This window comes from Eschrichtius robustus, chromosome 11 (assembly GCF_028021215.1).
Source record: "Eschrichtius robustus isolate mEscRob2 chromosome 11, mEscRob2.pri, whole genome shotgun sequence".
Lineage (NCBI taxonomy): Eukaryota > Metazoa > Chordata > Mammalia > Artiodactyla > Eschrichtiidae > Eschrichtius > Eschrichtius robustus.
The window spans coordinates 63,852,088-63,870,298 of NC_090834.1; the positions used below are offsets into that span (position 1 = coordinate 63,852,088).

General features: G+C 43.8%; 1 protein-coding gene and 1 pseudogene across 1 annotated transcript; one reads left to right on the forward strand and one right to left on the reverse strand.

The window, feature by feature from the left end:
* Nucleotides 1–1,532: 1,532 nt before the first annotated feature.
* LOC137771863 (olfactory receptor 52B4-like) lies at nucleotides 1,533–2,481 on the forward strand (annotated as a pseudogene).
* A 4,168-nt stretch (nucleotides 2,482–6,649) lies between these two features.
* Nucleotides 6,650–14,836, reverse strand: TRIM21 (tripartite motif containing 21). Its single transcript, XM_068554900.1, has 7 exons — nucleotides 14,768–14,836; nucleotides 13,205–13,659; nucleotides 12,609–12,704; nucleotides 11,299–11,529; nucleotides 8,566–8,588; nucleotides 7,783–7,883; nucleotides 6,650–7,487 (listed from the first exon to the last, which is right to left on the reverse strand). The coding sequence occupies exons 2-7, from the start codon at nucleotides 13,610–13,612 to the stop codon at nucleotides 6,937–6,939; spliced, it is 1,410 nt and encodes a 469-aa protein (XP_068411001.1). The 5' UTR covers nucleotides 13,613–13,659; nucleotides 14,768–14,836; the 3' UTR covers nucleotides 6,650–6,936.
* Between the last annotated feature and the right edge of the window lie 3,375 nt (nucleotides 14,837–18,211).

Sequence of the window (18,211 nt, forward strand, 5' to 3'; positions counted from 1 at the left end):
GGATAGATGAAGAGAGTGCACATCCCTCCTTTTGTAAAACCGAGGTGAACGGGGGAAGAGACACACTAAGGAGAAGGGGCCAGCAGAGTGGGAGAGTTTGAAATTACCAGAGTGACAGATTAATGGAGAGAAGTTTGGGGTCCAGTGCACAAATGGAGGGCTGAGCCTTGAATGGGAGCTAGAGGGAAAAGACAATTCAAATATAAATTTGTAGGTGGCAGAATGAAGGTGGTTAAGGGAATTAACAACAGGTGACTTTTGTTTTTTCCCTTGGCTCAGGAGTCAGGAAATCACAAGCACCTGATGAAGGGGACCAAGGTGGAGTAAGGTAGATGTGATGTGATTCAAAGCATGGTGTGGGTAGCCAAATTCTAGCTCCACCATTTACCAGCCAGGTGACCTTGGGTGGGGGGATGACGAACTCTCTAAGCTCTCTTTGCTCTCCATCGGTAAAATGGGAAAATGAGTACAGTTATCTCACATGGTGGTGATTGAGATAATGCACGTGCAGCCCTTAGTGCAGAGCTGCTCCTAACCGATCTCAGTCTCAGTTCTCCAACCTGCCTCTTCCCTTCCCCACCCTTCTTACACAGTACTGCCAGAGAGAGAGCGACCCAAAATGCAAACTGCATCATGCCATTCTCTCACTACAAACCCTTCAGTGGCTCCAACTGCTTCAACATAAATTCTAAACTCCTTACACTTGTACCCAGAGTCCTCAATGATGTGGCCCCTACTTCACTGCCTGACATTATTTCCTATCATTTCATGCCATGTCCTCCAGGCTATGGTAACCCTGAATCATGATAATTTTCCTCCAAACTCCATGTCCTTTCAGATCTCTGTGACTTTGTGTTCTCCCCTCCCCTCATGACTTTACTTGGCAAACTCTTACTTATTTTTCAAGGTTCAACTCAGGGTGGCACCTTTAGAAAAACTTTTCTGAACTCCTAGAAAACTTTCCATGTTTCCACAGTCCCTGTGTTTAACATTCTTCTACACTATCTGTATTGTATAGCTATTTTGTTTAATTGTCTGTCTCCCCTCAAGTAGGTCCTCCAGGAGCCATGGTACCTGCTCGGTGTGTTCAGTAAGGTTTGTTAAATTGACAATTAACTCAGTTACGATTTGCCTTTTGAGATGCATATCCCATTCTGATGGTCAAAGTGGAAACTGCAGTGTTATTCACAGCTCTCAACTGTTTGTAACAATCTGATGCTAAGATCCTATGGCATTCTAGAGCTGGAACAACTCTCTTACAGATATCTAGTTCAACTTTAGTTTTAAAGTGATAAAAGAGAAACCCAGAGCAGGGAAGTAATTTTACTGAGATCACATAGCTGGTGAATAGAATGGCAAGGAGTTTTAACCCATGTTTCCTGATTTCCTGACCAGGTCCCTTTCTACTTCTCATTCAGTGAAAAATGATCTGTTTCCACCTCCCCCACTCCAGCCCCATTCACCTTTTTGGAAAGAGAGAAGAGATGACTGCCAAATCCCATATACCAACATCCAAATGACTCATCCGAGGCATGGCAACCCCCAACCACACTGGTACCAGCCATTCACTCTTCATTCTGCTGGGGATCCCTGGCCCGGAAGACCAGCACATATGGATCTCTCACCCTTTCTTTATTTCTTACCTTGTTGCTGTCCTTGGGAATAGCCTCCTTGTCTTCATCATCGTCACTGAATGCAGCCTCCATGAACCCATGTACTTCTTCCTCTGCATGCTGGCTGTGGCTGACCTCATCTTGTCCACTACCACTGTGCCCAAAGCCCTGGCCATATTCTGGTTCCATGCTGGAGAGATTTCCCTTGATGGCTGTGTCACCCAAATCTTCTTCATCCATGCCACCTTTATTGCTGAATCAGGAATTCTGTTGGCCATGGCATTTGACTGCTATGTGGCCATCTGTGACCCACTGCGCTATGCCACAGTGCTCAGTCGTGAAGTGATCATAAGGGTTGGTCTGGCTGTGGTCCTGAGGGGCTTCTCTGTATACTCCCAGATGTGCTCTTGGTGAAGAGACTACCTTTCTGCCATAGCAATGTGCTACCACATACCTACTGTGAGCACACGGCTGTTGCTAAATTTGCTTGTGCTGACATTCGTGTCACTGTCTGGTATGGCTTGTCTGCTCTGCTCTCAACTGTAGTGATAGATGTCTTGCACATCTTGGTTTCCTATACCTTCATCCTCAATGCAGTCTTCCGCCTCCCTTCCTGAGGAGCTTGGCAAAAGGCCCTAGGCACATGTGGCTCCCATCTTGGCATCATTTCCATGTTCTACTGACTGGCATTTTTACCATAATTGCCCAGCAGTTTGGGCGTCATGTTCCTCCTTATGCCCACATTCTGCTGGCAGACATCTGCATGTTAGCCCCTCCTATGCTAAACCCCATCATTTATGGGGTCAAGACCAGGCAGATTCGAGAGTGTGTGGTTAGTACTTTGTCTTCACAGTGGGAACACTGCTGAGTTTGTGTGACAGGTGATATGTTTATCAACATAGGACCTCACATTTCCTTTGCCTACTTTGTAGAGATTTATGAACAAAGTGTGGTACTGACTGTGAACAAAGTGATTTGTCATGGCTTTTAAAGACAGAATGCCATGTTATCTTGATAAGGGTGGTGTTTAGGAAAGAGCACAAGTTGTCGGATCAGAAGTAGCTTTGAGTCCTGGGTTCACCAAAAGTGATGTGTTTGACCTGGAGGAAGTTACTTACTCTCTTAGAGACTCTTAGCGCATGCATAGGGTTCCAGAAAAATAGAAATATCAAAACTAAACTAAATCATATTAAACAATGAGAATTATTTTCTACAATGAACTTGTCTAGGACATTGAAATTAAAACCTATAGGCAGAATTATATTAATTTAATAATATATACATTTGAGATATCTATATTTATATCTATAAAATTTTATTCTGAATTAGAAAAGGGACCAATGGAACAAAATAAAGAGCCCAGAAATAAACACTTGCATATAAGGTCAATTAATCTTTGATAAGGGTGTCAAGAATTCTCAATGAGGAAAGGACAGTCTCTTAATAAATGATGTTAGGAAAACTGGATATTCACATGCAAAAGATTGAAATTGGGCCCTTATCTTACACCATACACAAAAGTTAACTTGAAGTGGATTAAAGACTTAAATGTAAATCCTGAAACTGTAAAAATCTTGGAAGAAAATACAGAGAAACAATTCTTGATATTGGTCTTGGCAATGATTTTCTTGATATCACACCAAAAGTACAGGCAACAAAAGCAAAATAAAGATGTGGGACTACATCAAACTAAAAAGCTTCTGCACAGCAAAGCAAACAATCAGTAAAATGAAAAGGCAACTATGGAATGGGAGAAAATATTTGCAAATCATACATCTGATAAGGGGTTAATATCTAAATATATAAGGAACCCATGAAACTCAGTAGCAAAACTCAATAGCAAAAACCCCACAAAAAACAAAAAACAAATAACCTGACTAAAAAAATGAGCAAAAGACCTGATGAGAACTTTTTCAAAGAAGACATACAAATAACCAATAGGAACATGAAGAGATCCTCAACATCACTAATTACCAGGGAAATGTGAGTCAAAAACAAACAAACAAACAAACAAAAAAAAACCACAATGAGATATCACCTGAAACCTGATAGAATGGCTATTATCAAAAAAAAAAAAAAAAAAAACAAGAGATAACAAATGCCGACAAGGATATGGAGAAAGGGGAACACTTGTGCACTGTTGGTGGGAATGTAAATTTGTGGAGCCATTATGAAAAACAGTATGGATGTTCCTCAAAAAAGTAAAAATAGAACTATCATATGATTCAGAAATTCCACTTCTGGGTATATATCTGAAAATAATGATATCAGTATCTCAAAGAGTTATATGCACCCCCCTGTTCATTGCAGCATTATTTACAATAACCAAGACATGGAAACAACCTAAGTGTCCACTGACAAATGAATGGATAAATAAAATGTGATATATATATATATATATATATATATATATATATGTACATACACACACATATATATACATTTATGTTATTCAGACATAGAAAGGAAATCTTGCCATTAGTGACAACATAATGAACTTGAAAACATTACACTAAATGAAATAAGTTAAATACTGTATGATCTCATTTATAAGTGGAATCTAAAAAAAAAACCAATCTCATAGAAACAGGGAACAGATTGGTAGTTGCCAGAGGTGAGGGGTTGGGAGTAGGAGAAATGGGTAAAGGTGGTCAAGGGTACAAACTTCCAGTTGTAAGATGAATATGTTATAAGGATGTAATGCACAGCATGATGACTATAGCTAACAATACTGTATTGTATATTTGAAAGTTCCTAAGAGAGTAGATCTTAAAAGTTCTCACCACACACATACACAAATATAACTATGTGAGATGACAGATGTGTTAACTAACCTTATTGTTGTAACTATTTTGCATATATATGTATATTAAATCATTACATTGAGTACCTTAAACTTACAAAATGTTATATCTCAATAAAGCTGGGAGAAAAAAGACAAATGTGGTACATATACACAACGGAATATTATTCAATCATAAAAAAGGAAATCCTGCTATTTGTGACAACATGAATAAACCTGGAGTACCTTATACTAAATGAAATAAGCCAGACACAGAAAGACAAAAACAGTATGATTTCTCTTATATGTACAATCCAAAAAAATTGAACTTTGGTAAGCATAAATTCATTTTCTATGTCTGTGGGTCTGTTTCTGTTTTGTATATGAGTTCATTTGTATCATTTTCTTTTAAGAGTCCACATGTAAATGATATCATATGATACTTGTCTTTGGCTTACTATGATAATCTTGTGTGTGACATGCAGGTGTGTACTTGCATCACTTGTTAGTAGTTATTGGTGGAGATAAAAGTTGAGATACTATGAAATCTCTATTTAATTCCTTTTGGTTGAGACCCAGGGGATGGCAGTATGTCATCTGTGTAATGTACATCTCCAAGTATCAGGGTAACCCAATATGTCAAGGTATTCAGATTTTGAGAAACGAGAATATTTAAGTTTATATCATTATGGCAGTCTCCTCCCACCAGTATATCAATTGAAGGGGAAAAAAAACACCATCATTTACATTGGTCAAAGCCTAGACAGAGACACAGAGAAGCAGAAAAGTTGATTTCATACCCTACCCTTCTATTAAAAAATATTTCTCTATGACCCATGTTGGGTATACAGAATCCAACCCTCCCCCAGTACATCCCATTCATAGAGGACTGAGTTCTCCTCCATATTCTCTACAGTGTATCAACCAAGGCACTGGTCGACTTTGCCAACTCACACTGATTTAACTCTGTGACGTTGTCTCTTGCCTGAGGATTCTGTTCTTTTTATCTTTCCATCAAAGTATCTTCTTTCTGTCCAGTGTTAAGATAGACCATTACTCATTCCTAGAAGCAACTCCTTTATCAATAAGCTCTTTTTAAGGTCACTGACATCTTTGTATAGTATCTAAGTTTTTCATGAAATATTGAGATGTGCTAAGGGCAATCTGAGATTCTATTTTAGATAAGAAATCAGTGTTCCTAAAAGGAGAGTGGCTCTCAGGCAGCCTCCTGATGCTCAGGTGCAGAGCTTCATTGTGCCAACCTTAAAAGCTTAAATTCAAGAAAGAGTTTGCTGAAACCAGGTGATCCTGTTACCTCCATCCTGGCCTTCACACCAGTAAGGGTTCAACTGGAGAAGGAGAACTAGCAGGAGATAAATATTAAGAGATTTACTTATTTATTGCCAAACATTCACTTATACAACAGTGGGAGCCGGCAAAGCAAGTTGTAAATCCGCAGGGCAGGCTATAAGGAAGGGGAAGCTGGGACTCCTGGGCATGCGTTGAAGCTTCTGTTCACAAGTGGAATAGCTTCTTCAGGAAAGCCTCAGATCTGCCCTTAGGGACTTTCATCTGATTGAACATTAGGCCCACCCAGCTTATCTCAGACAGTCTCCCTTATTTAAAGTCAAATGATTATGGACTTTGATGACATCTACAAAAATACCTTCACAGCAACATCTGGATTACTGTTTGATTGAAAAACTCGGGGCTTATAGCCTAGGCAAGTTGGTATATCAAAACCCATCACACCTGCCATGTATATTGATATGCCCTTTAACCAACTCCACTAACAACAAGATGTGGTTGGGAGGTAATAGTGGGAATGGGGGAGCACATCTGGCTGGATATTTAACATGGCAATCTAAGGCACGCATAATTCAGCCTTTATTTTACCTTTTTTTTTTTTTTGGCTGCACCATGGGGCTTGCGGATCTTAGTTCCCTGACCAGGGATTGAACCCGCACCCTCAGCAGTGAAAGCGTGGAGTCCTAACCACTGGGCCACCAGGGAATTACCTCAGCCTTTATTTTAAAAGTGTGGCTGCTAATGGCTGTTTTTCTATAGGCAGTGGGGAGCCACTCATGATCTGATGCGTGTGTGTTGGAAAGATAATCCTAGATGTGTATGAGACAGGAATGATGGGATAGACTGAGGCCCAATTTATTCAGGAAGCCCTTTGCAAGATACGTAGTAGGGATCTGACCAAAGGCCTAGAGATGGAGAGGAGAAAACAAAACTCGAATCACATAAGGAAGGCAGAAACATGTTTTAGTTGATCCAGATGAGTTTGGGGGCCAAATACAAGTAGCTTGTTTCATGGAGGGAATCATAAAGCAATGCAGGGCAGGAATATTGGTGTTGCAGGTCATTTGACATAGACCTCTGGTGACCTCCTTGCCAAAGTTTGCCTGCTGGCATCCTGACACCTCTGCAGAGACAAAGGTGGTTTGGAGTTCATGGGCAAAGGAGACAGGGCCAGTGGCTGAGAAGGGGAACCAACAGAGAGGTGCTGGTGTCCAGAGAGAGCCATCTGGATCCCTACCAGCCCATCGTCAGTGGACAGAGGATCAGAGGGGCCGCATTTCTTCCTCCGTCATTGAAACCAGGATTGAAGAAGGGCCGCAGAGGTCCATTGAAGGCACATTCAGAGAAGGTGTAGATGAGGGAACCATGGTCAGTGATGTTGTAGAAGGAAACAGTGCTGGCCTCATAGTCTAGGAAGATCCCAACTCGGCGTGGAGGCACCTGAAGGTGGAGGGGGGTATGGGGGCAGGTGCCAGCCTCATAGTTTTGTTTGTTCCATAGCCAAATTGTCCAGAAGCCATTGTTGGGGCTGAGCAAAAACTGCCCCTTCCTCTGCACGGAGTCTCTACAAACCCCCAGGTCCCAGGCCTCCTTTTCCGTCACATCTACCTCCCAGTAAACTTTTCCAGAGTCAAAGCGCTGGGCACCCAGGACCATGGGGTAGGTATCAAATCTCTCCTCATTTTCAGGCACTTCCTGCTGGGTGTTTCCAAGCCTCACTTGTCTCCGATTCTTCGAAAGGATGAGCCACGGATTGGCTGTATGTGGATCCAGAGTGATGTGTACTGCAGAGAGAAGACCACAGTCAGGCCAGGAGAGTGTGGGGAGTCAGTGACCCTGTGCCTGTGGTGGGGGGATGTGGATGAAAGGGTGACCCTGAGCCTCACTGGGTGAGGAAATGACGCCCTAGCCAACTCTGACCCTTGCCCTGACCTTTGAGGCAACCACCTTCCCTATTTCTGCCCCTGCCCCACCTACTCTGACCTGCCATCTCTCCCCAACCCTGGGATGCACTGTGCATCCTTCTTATCCCCTTTCACTCCCAGCAGGCCAGTCCCACACCCCTGGTACTGGCCTCACCTCCACATGTCCTCAGCATCTTCTTAACCCCAGGCACGTAGCACACATTCCTCAGGTCTGGGGAGGTGATGTCCAGCTCCTTCAGGTTCCAGGACTCACTCCTGTGGGAAAAAGAGTTAGAGACCCTGACTCCAACTCCTACCTCACCCTTCCCAAATCCTGTTGCTATAATCGCCTTCGGGGATGACTAATAATTTAATATAATGCAAATTTGCAAAAACACCTCCTGTGTTAGGATTCCTGAGGGTGAAGGGCAAAAGGAGGTAGGATTTAGTTTCTATCCAAGCCTTGCTGGCTACAGTGGGCCTCTGCAGCACCTGGACAGTCTGTATCTCCACTCTGAGCCTGAGGTCACCACGCAAGCACATTCTGTTTCATTTTACATCAAGGTGTCTGATATAGGCTGAATCACTTCCATGAGGAACCTAAGGAGTCCCACCCCTATCGTGGGTCTTACCCATGGCTCTTTCTGGGAGGTTTGAAACTGGTTAGATTCTTTTTAAAGAGGGAGTCCCAGCAGGCTGTAGACTCAGAACTTCCCTGTTGGTCATAACTTCACTTCGTGAAGACGTTACAGTCCAATTACTTTGGGCAACTCACCAACTGAGATGCCCATTAATTAGCCTTCTGAGACCAGAAAATATTTTATGAAGGATTGGGTCTTTGAGAATAGGGAAGAGGATGGGGATAACTTCAATGCACATTTTCTAACTCAAAACCATTTTTCACAGGTATATATGCCTCCTGCTGCCCCATCCTCTAACAAAGAAAACCTCTCCTTACCTTTCCAGGACACTTTTCACCTCCTGAGGAGAAAAGAGACAAGAGAGTAAGATCTGGAGTCATTGGTTTAGGACTGAGACTTCAGTCCTGTGGGTGACGCGATGCCACCCTGAGGTCCACAGGACACTGCTCTCTGCCCCATCCCTCTGGGCCAAGGCCCAAAAGATGCTTCCGACAAGCTTGGAACAAAAGGCATGTGTGGGTGCTTGTGGGGGAAGCAGAAACCCAGCACGGGTGTGACTTACAGTTAGGGGAAGGAAGAGCAGCTTACAAACTCTGACTCAGAAAACAAATTAAAAAGACCAGATTCTTGGTGGGGGTGGGTGGGAGAGAAAAAAGGGGCAAATAGCCAGCCTGGCTGAGGCCCAGAGACAGTCACAGAGAAAGAATGGCCAAGTCAGCATGCACACAATGCACAGAAACTGCTCTTATTTGTGGGCTTGCACCATTTGGGGAGGAAGGGCTGGCTAGTTAGAGCTCTGTCCTCTGCTGTAGTTAACATAGCCCCTGTCACGTACGTGAAACCAAAACATCTGAGAATATTCTGTGGCAGGGGTTGGGGTCCTTACCTGGGAACCGGCAGGCTCCTAGGCCCAGGCAAAAGTGCCTTAGAAAGCTCTGCTCAATGCTGGGCAGAAGCAAGACTTAGATAATGGGAAGAAGAGAGCCTGCCAAGTCAAATCAATCCTGTGGGCTTTTTTGCACAAACCAGAAATGGCTTCATGACCATATCTGACCCCGAGACAGTGAAAAGGTGCAGGGAAAAGAGGAACCATAGAATGTTACAGCAGAGGGACTTTTGAGACCATCTAGTCCAAAGGTTCCCAAAGTGAGGCAAGCATATCATTGGTGGATATGAGATGACTTTAAGTAGAACACACATCAATGAATTTATAAAAAATAGTTAAAAAAAAATTCATTGATGTGTGTTCTACTTAATACCTCTTACTGTTCAGGTGAACTTGGTTAAGCTATTTAGCTTTAGTCCCTCACTAAATCTCTTCACATCTCTGCACCTTAGTTTTCTCGTCTATGAAATGGGGATAACAGTAGCATCCACCTCATTGCATTGTCATGAGGGACTAAACACCTGGCATGTTTTATGTGCTATTTAAGAATTTGCAGTTATTAATATTATTGTTATGAAATACATTAGAAAAGGTATCAGTAACATAACACATGGCTACTATTGCTTAGGACAAATTTCTTTTTCTTTTTTTTGTATAACTTGTCTTGTTTAATTGTTACTAAACTCCTATTAGGTAAGTACTGTTATTTATATTCCATTTACAGATTAGGAAACAGGCATAGAACAAGCAAAGTTACAAGGATAGCCATATAACTCAATAATTCATGCAATTAGCATATACATCTAAGCTATATTACCTAATGAGAACACTGGCTTAGGCCAAATAAGGGAGAAACAAAGTTACATTTTAATATTTCTCTAAAATTCTCATTTCCTGGTCCTGATTTTCCTGGGAGGACAAAATTATGCTCACAAGGTTTAATTTTATTTTCTGTTATTTTACTTTTAGCTTTATTTCCTCATTTCCAATCTACTGTTTTTATGTTCAGTAGGTATTTCATAATATAAATGATAATAAAATTAACTAACATTTATGCAACCACATACTGTATTCCAGGTACTGTTCTAAGCATTTTATACGTACTGAAACCGAGCAGGACCCTGTGTGGCTTTCCCAAGAGCGGACCCTGTTTTTGCCCCCTGTCTCTTTTTTTCTTATTTTTTAAATTGAAGTATAGTTGATTTTAATTGAAGTATAGTTAATGTTTCAGGTGTACGGCAAAGTGATTCAGTTACACATATATATACATATCTATTCTTTTTCAGATTCTTTTCCATTATAGATTATTGCAAGATATTGAATACAGTTCCCTGTGCTATTCAGTAGGTCCTTGTTATTTATCTATTTTATATACAGTAGTGTATATCTGTTAGTCCCAAATCTCTAATTTATCTCCCACCCCTTTTCCCCCTTGGTAACCATAAGTCTGTTTTTTATGTCTGTGAGTCTGTTTCTGCTTTGTAAAATAAGTTCCTTTGTATTATTTTTTTAGATTCCACATATAAGTGATATCATGATATTTGTCTGTGAGGACAAATTTCCTTTTAAACTAAATTTATTCAGGTAAAAGAGTGAGACAATTTAAAGAAAAAAGTAACATGCTCAAATCATTTGGGTAGTTCACAGAAGTAGCAGAATGTGTAAAGACGATAAATTTATGACTAAATCCTGGGGAACCCCTGTTATTTAGCCCACTCCCTCCCCCTTGTTTCACAAATGGAGAAATTAGGTCTAGGAAAGGAAAATGACAACTTAGGGTAACAGAGAGAACTGGTGGCAGGGCTGGGGCTGGGCTACTGTCTCTTGGAGATATGTAATACTATAATATCCGTTTAACATATGAGGAACCTAATCCTCAGAGAGATTAAGGTACTTTCTCAAGGTCATGAATCTGGTATGTATTAGAGCAGGCACTTACCAGAGATGTCCATTTCTTTTAATTGCTGCATGGAATATTCCCACCTAAATTTGTACCTTTCCATGCCTTGAATGCAAACCACTCATGGGTCTGAATTCCAGTTTGTTTTATTTAAGAAAACTCCAGGGACCAAGTCTCTGTGTGCTCTGAAGGTAGCCCCGAAGAGCTCTGGCTTTTTTCAATTACTCCTTGCATCTCAGAGGGGAGCCCGTCCTCAGGCCTCACCTGCAGCAGTTCCAGCGCTGAGCCCCGAGTCCTCCTCTCTAGCTCTGCGATCAGCTCCTGCAGGGCCTGGCTCTGCTGGGCCAGACCGGCCTCTGTGGCCCCCAGGACTCTCAGCTCTTCCCTCTCATCCTCCTCCAGCTTCTGCAGTTGCCTCTGCTCCTCTTCAGCCAGGAAGTTTTTCTGTCTTACAAACTCTTCATGAACCCTCAATTTGTGTGCCTCAACCTTCCCCTTTGGTGTCAATGGAAAGAAAAGAGGTGGTTTTTTTATCACAGTCTCCTAAGCTTTGGGACTGGAAGTGCCCATATCTATTTCTATTCCTCGAAGACTCACCACTCTGGCTCTGTCTGGTAATAAACACACACGTATACAGTTTTGCTGGGGAGGTAGGGGGCTGAGGCTCCTGGGACTAAGAGGGGAATGGGACCGGTGGGAGCGCACCACAGCTGCCCTCCAACCACAGCTGCATCTGCCTATGGTATCGGAGATTTCCTCAACCTCCTTCAAATCACCACCCAAACATGCCCCTTGGTCTTCATATCTCAGTGAGTAACTGAGGGAGGAACACCTGGCCCCACCGCCAACAACCTCGCAAAGACAGGCTCACAACCCCGTTCCTAAGTTCTGGGGGAAAGGAGTCTTTGGGATATTCTTGGCTTGCTCTCTCCTGCTTGTAACTGGAGGGTCACTTGATGACACAGGGTGACCCCTTTTGCCACCACAGCCTGACTCACCCTTCCCCGGTCCCAGATCTTCCTCTTCTGGGATCTCTTGGCCATGAGCTCCTTCCGCTCCCTCCTAGTCCCTGACACGCCCCACCTCCTAATTCCTGGTGCAGAACAAGCTGTAGCTCTCCATTACACTTTGGACCAGTGATCTGGACATGGTCAAGCAACCAACTGGTCAGACTGTTTTTCCTACCTTAGACCTTGATGGTTCCCTTAAGTCTGTTCCTCACAGCCCTTGTCGTTTCCTGACAGGCCAAGCCATTGGTATCTCTCCTGGGATTCCTCTGTCCCAGACACTGAGGCTCTGTGCTGTCATCTCCAGAGACTGGGCTCAAGCAGCAGGAGCTTCAGGGTATGTCTTGTCCCTCAGCACCTTCTCTTAAGACTCTCCATCTGATTGGGAGCTCTCTTTGAGCTCCACCCTTTTTTATTCCCCTCCATCAGGAGACCTAGGGGACAGTTGGTTCTTGGGGAGTGAGATATAGGGACTGACGTAGCTACGGTTAGGGCTTTCTTGAGTCCAGGACCCTGGACCCTCCCCAGGCTTCTGATCTAAGATTCCCTTCAGGACATGACTCTTGCCTTCCAGGCTGCTTTCTTCATTGCAACATCCACTTCCAACTTCTCAGCCAACTCCTGCTTGTTCCTTAGTTTCTGTAGTGCCACCTGGAGCTTCTCCTGCAGAGAAAGATAGCAGGTTAATGCCCACTCAGATCAAGAAGTAAGATGCGGTGGCATGAGGTGGGGGAAGATCATACTGGTTCTTAGAAAAGCCTGAGTGCAGAGGATGAGCAAGAACTAGAGTCTGTTTGGGGTAGGAATTCTGTGGATGGGAAGACTTTGGAAAAAGCCTGATGTTTCTTACAAAATAGAGCCACACTGTTGGGGTAGTAGGGATGGGGGCACTACTCATTCTTAATTAACCAGGAGGCCACAAGGAAACATGATCCATGCAGCATTTTCCCATTGCATATACCCTGCTCCTGGGGAATGAGAAAATTGTACTGAGCTTGCAATTCTCCCCTTAAATTAGACACAGAAGGCAGGAGACCCCCATCCTTTCCCCATCCCCTCAACTCCACAGGTGACTCTCTCCCATTCCCAGCCCTGGGGAACAAAGCAGTCATCAAGGCCCTATCCCCTTTCTACCTGTTCGCGCCTCCATGCTAAGGCCTCACCTGGTACTCCTGAGCAGCCTCCTCAATGGGGACCATGGGGTGGTCACGGTGTTTCTGGGACTGGGAACACACCCAGCAAAGCGCCTTCCCATCTTTCTTACAAAATAGGTGAAGTTTCTCTCTGTGCACCACACACAGCTCGCCTGGTGTGCCCTCCTTGGCATCCTGGCTGATTTTTCTAAGATTCTCCACCATGTTGGCCACCTGTCGATTGGGCCGGAGGTTCCGGAGCAGGAAGTGGTGCCGGCACACAGGACAGACGCTGCCCCCATCTTTCCCAACCTCAGAGATGCATTCCTGGCAGAAGCTGTGACCACATTCGATGCTCACGGGCTCCACCATGGGATCCAGGCAGATAGCGCACGTGACCTCCTCCCACATCATTGCCAAGGGCACTGCTGAGGCCATAGGGGTAATGTTCCTATTCAGCAGCACTGGGGAGATCTTCCAGTGGCCTAGTGGGAGGGAAGAAGAGGAAAGGAGGAGATGAGAAGAGCTGTGTGAGAAAAGCAAGACAATTCAAAGGAAACCACCAGGGAGAGTGAGCTGGAGGGGGTGAAAACAAGAAAAGAAAAGGAACTCAACCTGAATAACAAGAGCTTCTCCTTCACAGTCTGGTTCACTGATCCAGTCAGACAGAAGGGGAAACTGAGTCCCCAAAAGAGAGAGCAAAAATTGTTGAGAACCTGAGATACAGCTGCTTACAATTTGACTTTCATCATGTCCATCTCTTCTTAAGCCCTCAGTGCTCAGGCTTTACCTGTCCATCTTCCATCTCAGGCCACTGGTCTTCGACTCTGTTGAGAGCTAATCCTAATAGTAGCGACCATTTACCATGCACCTTCCATGTGCCAGGCGCTACATACTTCACATAGATCTTCATTAATTTTTGCAATAATGGCAGGAACTACCTATATCTATCTATCTGTAATATGAATATATATAAGAATATTTATTCTTATATATTCTCATAAGTATATATGTATATCTGTATGTGCACGTATGTATATGTGTATATGTATATACATATGTGTACACACACACACACATACACACGAATGTGTGGTTGATTGAGCACTCCCTGGGCTCTTCTCTCAGCTACTCTGAACCTGGCACCTGTCTTCGTTTCTTCCAGGGCATAGACCCATACGTTTCTAACACTCTAAGCAACCCTGTCCCTCTCACCTCCAGAGGGGGCCTTTTGGGGATGGGAGTCTCAAGGATTGCAGACCCACCCCACACCGGGCTCCCCTGGACCACCCTCCGAGCTAGGTTGCCATCCTAGTTCTCCCAGTTTCCCTGGGTCCTTCATCCCAGCTCAGGTGCCGGCAGCAGGGCAGCCTGAGCTCCTTCTTGGAAGTCAGGTTCGCAGCCCAGCCTCCACCCAGGCAGGAGGGGAAGAACTGCTGGGTTAGGGTTGAGGGAGACCTGTTGCGAAGGGAAAACTGAGATCTAAGGCTCTAGGGATGGGGACTGCTTAGGAAGGGGCTCTTCCGATCTGGGGAAGGGGGAGAGGTCCCCAAGGCAGGGCTGGGGTACCTCGGTCTAGCCAAATTCACTCACCTTTGCAAGGCACTTAGCAGATACTAGCCGGCTCCCTGTTTCACTTTCGATTTCCTGTCAAAGGCCAGTCTGAAAGGGAGGGGGCGGAGCAGGAGGAGAGTGGGAGGGGCAAAGGGAGGAGGAAGGAGGAGGGGTTGAGGTGCGGCCTGCGAGGCGAGCCGTGGGCTGGGGCTTTTTGGAGGCTGGGACTGAGTGAAAGCTCCGCAGCATTTAGTCCTTGCTTTGCGCTCCCTCCCGTGTCCCCATTGTCTAATAGAGTAAAATATCGTTATCTGCTACGTGGAGGAGTCATGCTGCTTTATCTGACACTGGTCGTCACCCCACGCCTACGTGGTGTGCCCGCGTGCAGGAGCGGCTCTTAAGGAGGTTTGGATGGACAGGAGTGCCCGGAGCTCTCCCGCAAAGGCCACCTTCTGTTTCCTACTTCCCAAAACAATTCCTTTTCAGGAGACTTGATATTCTTTTAATATAAGGGGGAGAGAGAGTTTTTTCGCGTTACCCCAAGGTGGCATCACATAAGTGAGTGGTAAGAAGGGACTTGACATTTATTCAGCACCAACTGTGCACTAATCACTGAGCTAGGGATTTTCTCTGGCTGTTTTATTATTTTTATTATTATTATTTTTAAAGTTGTGGGAAAATACACATAACATTTACCATCTTAACCAATTTTAAGTGTATAGTTCAGTGGCATTCAGTACATTCACAGTGTTGTACAACCATTACCACCACCCATGCACAGAACTTTCTTCATCTTGCCAAACAATAATTTCCCATTCCCTCCCCTCAGACCCTGGCAACCACCGTTCTGTTTTCTGTTTCTGTGAGTTTGACTATTTTAGGTGCCTCATTGTGAGTGGAATCATACAGTATTTGTCCCTTCGTGACTGGTTTCTTTTACTTAACGTAATGTCCTCAAGGTTCATCCATGTTGTAGCATGTAACAGGATTTCCTTCCTCTTTAAGGCTGAATAATATTCCAGTGTCTGGGTATACTTTTTTTTTTTTAATAATTGGGCTTTGTTTGATATTTGGGTTTGGTTTTTTGTTTTTCGTTATCTGTTTTTTTTTTTTTTAATAGGGAGCTCTATTTTTTTATTAATTAATTAATTATTTTTGGCTGTGTTGGGTCTTCGTTTCTGTACAAGGGCTTTCTCCAGTTGCGGCAAGCGGGGGCCACTCTTCATTGCGGTGCGCGGGCCTCTCACTATCGCAGCCTCTCTTGTTGCGGAGCACAGGCTCCAGACGCGCAGGCTCAGTAGTTGTGGCTCATGGGCCTAGTTGCTCTGCGGCATGTGGGATCCTCCCAGACCAGAGCTCGAACCCGTGTCCCCTGCATCGGCAAGCAGATTCTCAACCACTGCGCCACCAGGGAAGCCCCTGGGTATACATTTTGATTATCCATTCATCTGTCAATGGATGCTTGGGTGGCTTCCATCTTTTGGCTATTGTGAATAATACTACTAAGTGAGGTTATATTATTTAAGTCACACAACAACTTAGCAATTCAGGGTTTATTACTCATATTACAGGAACGGACACAGAGGCTGAATGGAGTGAGGTGACTTGCTTTAAGTGATGCAGTAGGCATAGGTGCATGAGAGTTAAAGTTCCAGGGAAAATCCTCATTTTAGGGACAGCCAGGAGATAACAGGCTGCCCTGATAGTTCAGGCAGAGGCTGCAGGGGCAGCTGATAGCAATGTGGCTGTAGAGGAGGAAGGAGAAAAGAGGAAGGATGGTAAGGCTAGAAGAATTCTCAATTCCTTCTTACTCATTCTTTTTTTTTTTTTTTTTTGGGTCCTTGTATAACTTAAGGTAAAAGCATCCGTTGAACTTCACTTAATATTGTCTATAGATTTTGGAAACCTAAAGACAGTTCATGCTTCTTTGAAATTTCCAATTCTGTTTTTAAGAGAATTTGCTCAGTGAAAGGCTCTCAGGTGATATCCAATGTCCAAATTGTGCCACTGTACCCAGACTTAATTCCAGGAACATAGTCCCAGAAAGCAAAGTTGGAAACAGAGTTAAACAACAAACAAACAAACAAAAAAAAAAAAAAAGAAAGGAAGAAGAGACTTGTATGTGAGTTTGAAAACACTCAGAAAATGACTCTGCTTCACATCACTGCAGACCCTTTGTGGTTTCCAGCAGGCACGAAGTATAAGTAACTGTTGCGAGGAGAACTGTAGAAAAGAGCACAGGTCTCATGACAGGGCAGACTGGCTTCAGTGCTAGCCTTGCTATTTACTAGTGACATGCCATTTCTCTCAGCATCAGTTTCCTCATCTATTATATGAGGATGTTAATACATACGCCACAGGGTTGCTTTGGCAAATGTTCAATACTATGCACACGGATCAATTAACATAATGCATACATAGCTGCAGCAGTTCCCACCTTGGCAATTGGCTATAAGACCAAAGTTGCCACTCATTCCAAATTTTCCTCATTCACTGCCAGCACTTTAGTACTTCAGTGTTCTTTTCCTAGTAAGGTGACCCAAATCTTCATTCCTGAAGGTTCAATATCAATGCTCCTGTCTTTAATGCATTGGCCGTTGTTACTGGACAATGGTAACTAGGAATCTCTCCAATGCATATTTTAGGTTTTAGGCATAGTCCTCCTTGCCCCCATTATGTACCAGCAACTCAAGTTGTCTTGGTAATAGGGATAAGTCATTCCAGCTAGTATAGAAACCCCATCCTCTATTTCTTCAGTGGCTGAAGAAGCCCCAAAGAGCCAGGGGATAGTGGCAAATTCCTAGTTATTAGAACAGATTTTCTTACTCTGGTGGAAGAGCTTCTCCTTTCTTTACTAGACCATTCGAACAGTGCTGAGCCCTATGTTGGGGGGCGGCGGTGTGGAAAGAAAATGTTCTGTAAATATTACTAGTTTGATGGTAATAGGGGCCACATCCACCTCCCTTCTTGATTCTCTGAAGAGTGTGTTTATAATGGATATAAAAAAATGCCATCACATATTAGTTGTTGATTTTAAGCATGTACCAGAATTTATGGGACAACCTTCCTATATCATAGGGTGGGGTTTCCAAATTGCTGCCATACCTGAGCCTTCAGCAGTACATCCCAGAATTTTATTGGGCCAACTTTTTCTGGCTGATGGTGTACATTGTCAGACCACTGCATTCCACAGGGCAATCCCATTATCAGAATTCTTGGACTGTAAAATCAGTTCCTTGGTTGCAGGTGATATTGTTGGATACACAGATGGTGTAAGTCTAAAAATGGTGGTGCTGGCAGAAGCAATGTAAGATGGAAAATGAATCTGTCTCTGGAACAGTACCTATTTTGTGAGGACAAATTGCTGTCGGTTCAATGTAATTAACATTCCACTAGAAGACTGTCTAGATTCTCTTAGAAGTAGGGAAAAATCAGGCTTCAGAGTTGGCCTTTTATGTGCAAGTGTCAGTAGCAACAGGGATA

Bases quoted from the DNA above. Each gene is read 5' to 3' on its own strand.
- TRIM21 (XM_068554900.1), bottom strand. From the start codon at position 13,612: ATGGCCTCAGCAGTGCCCTTGGCAATGATGTGGGAGGAGGTCACGTGC. The intron at 8,589-11,298 runs GTGAGGCCTGAG...TTTTCTCCTCAG, and splicing joins CAGCGCTGGAACTGCTGCAG to GAGGTGAAAAGTGTCCTGGA. The intron at 7,488-7,782 runs GTGAGGCCAGTA...TTCTCTCTGCAG, and splicing joins GATGCTGAGGACATGTGGAG to TACACATCACTCTGGATCCA.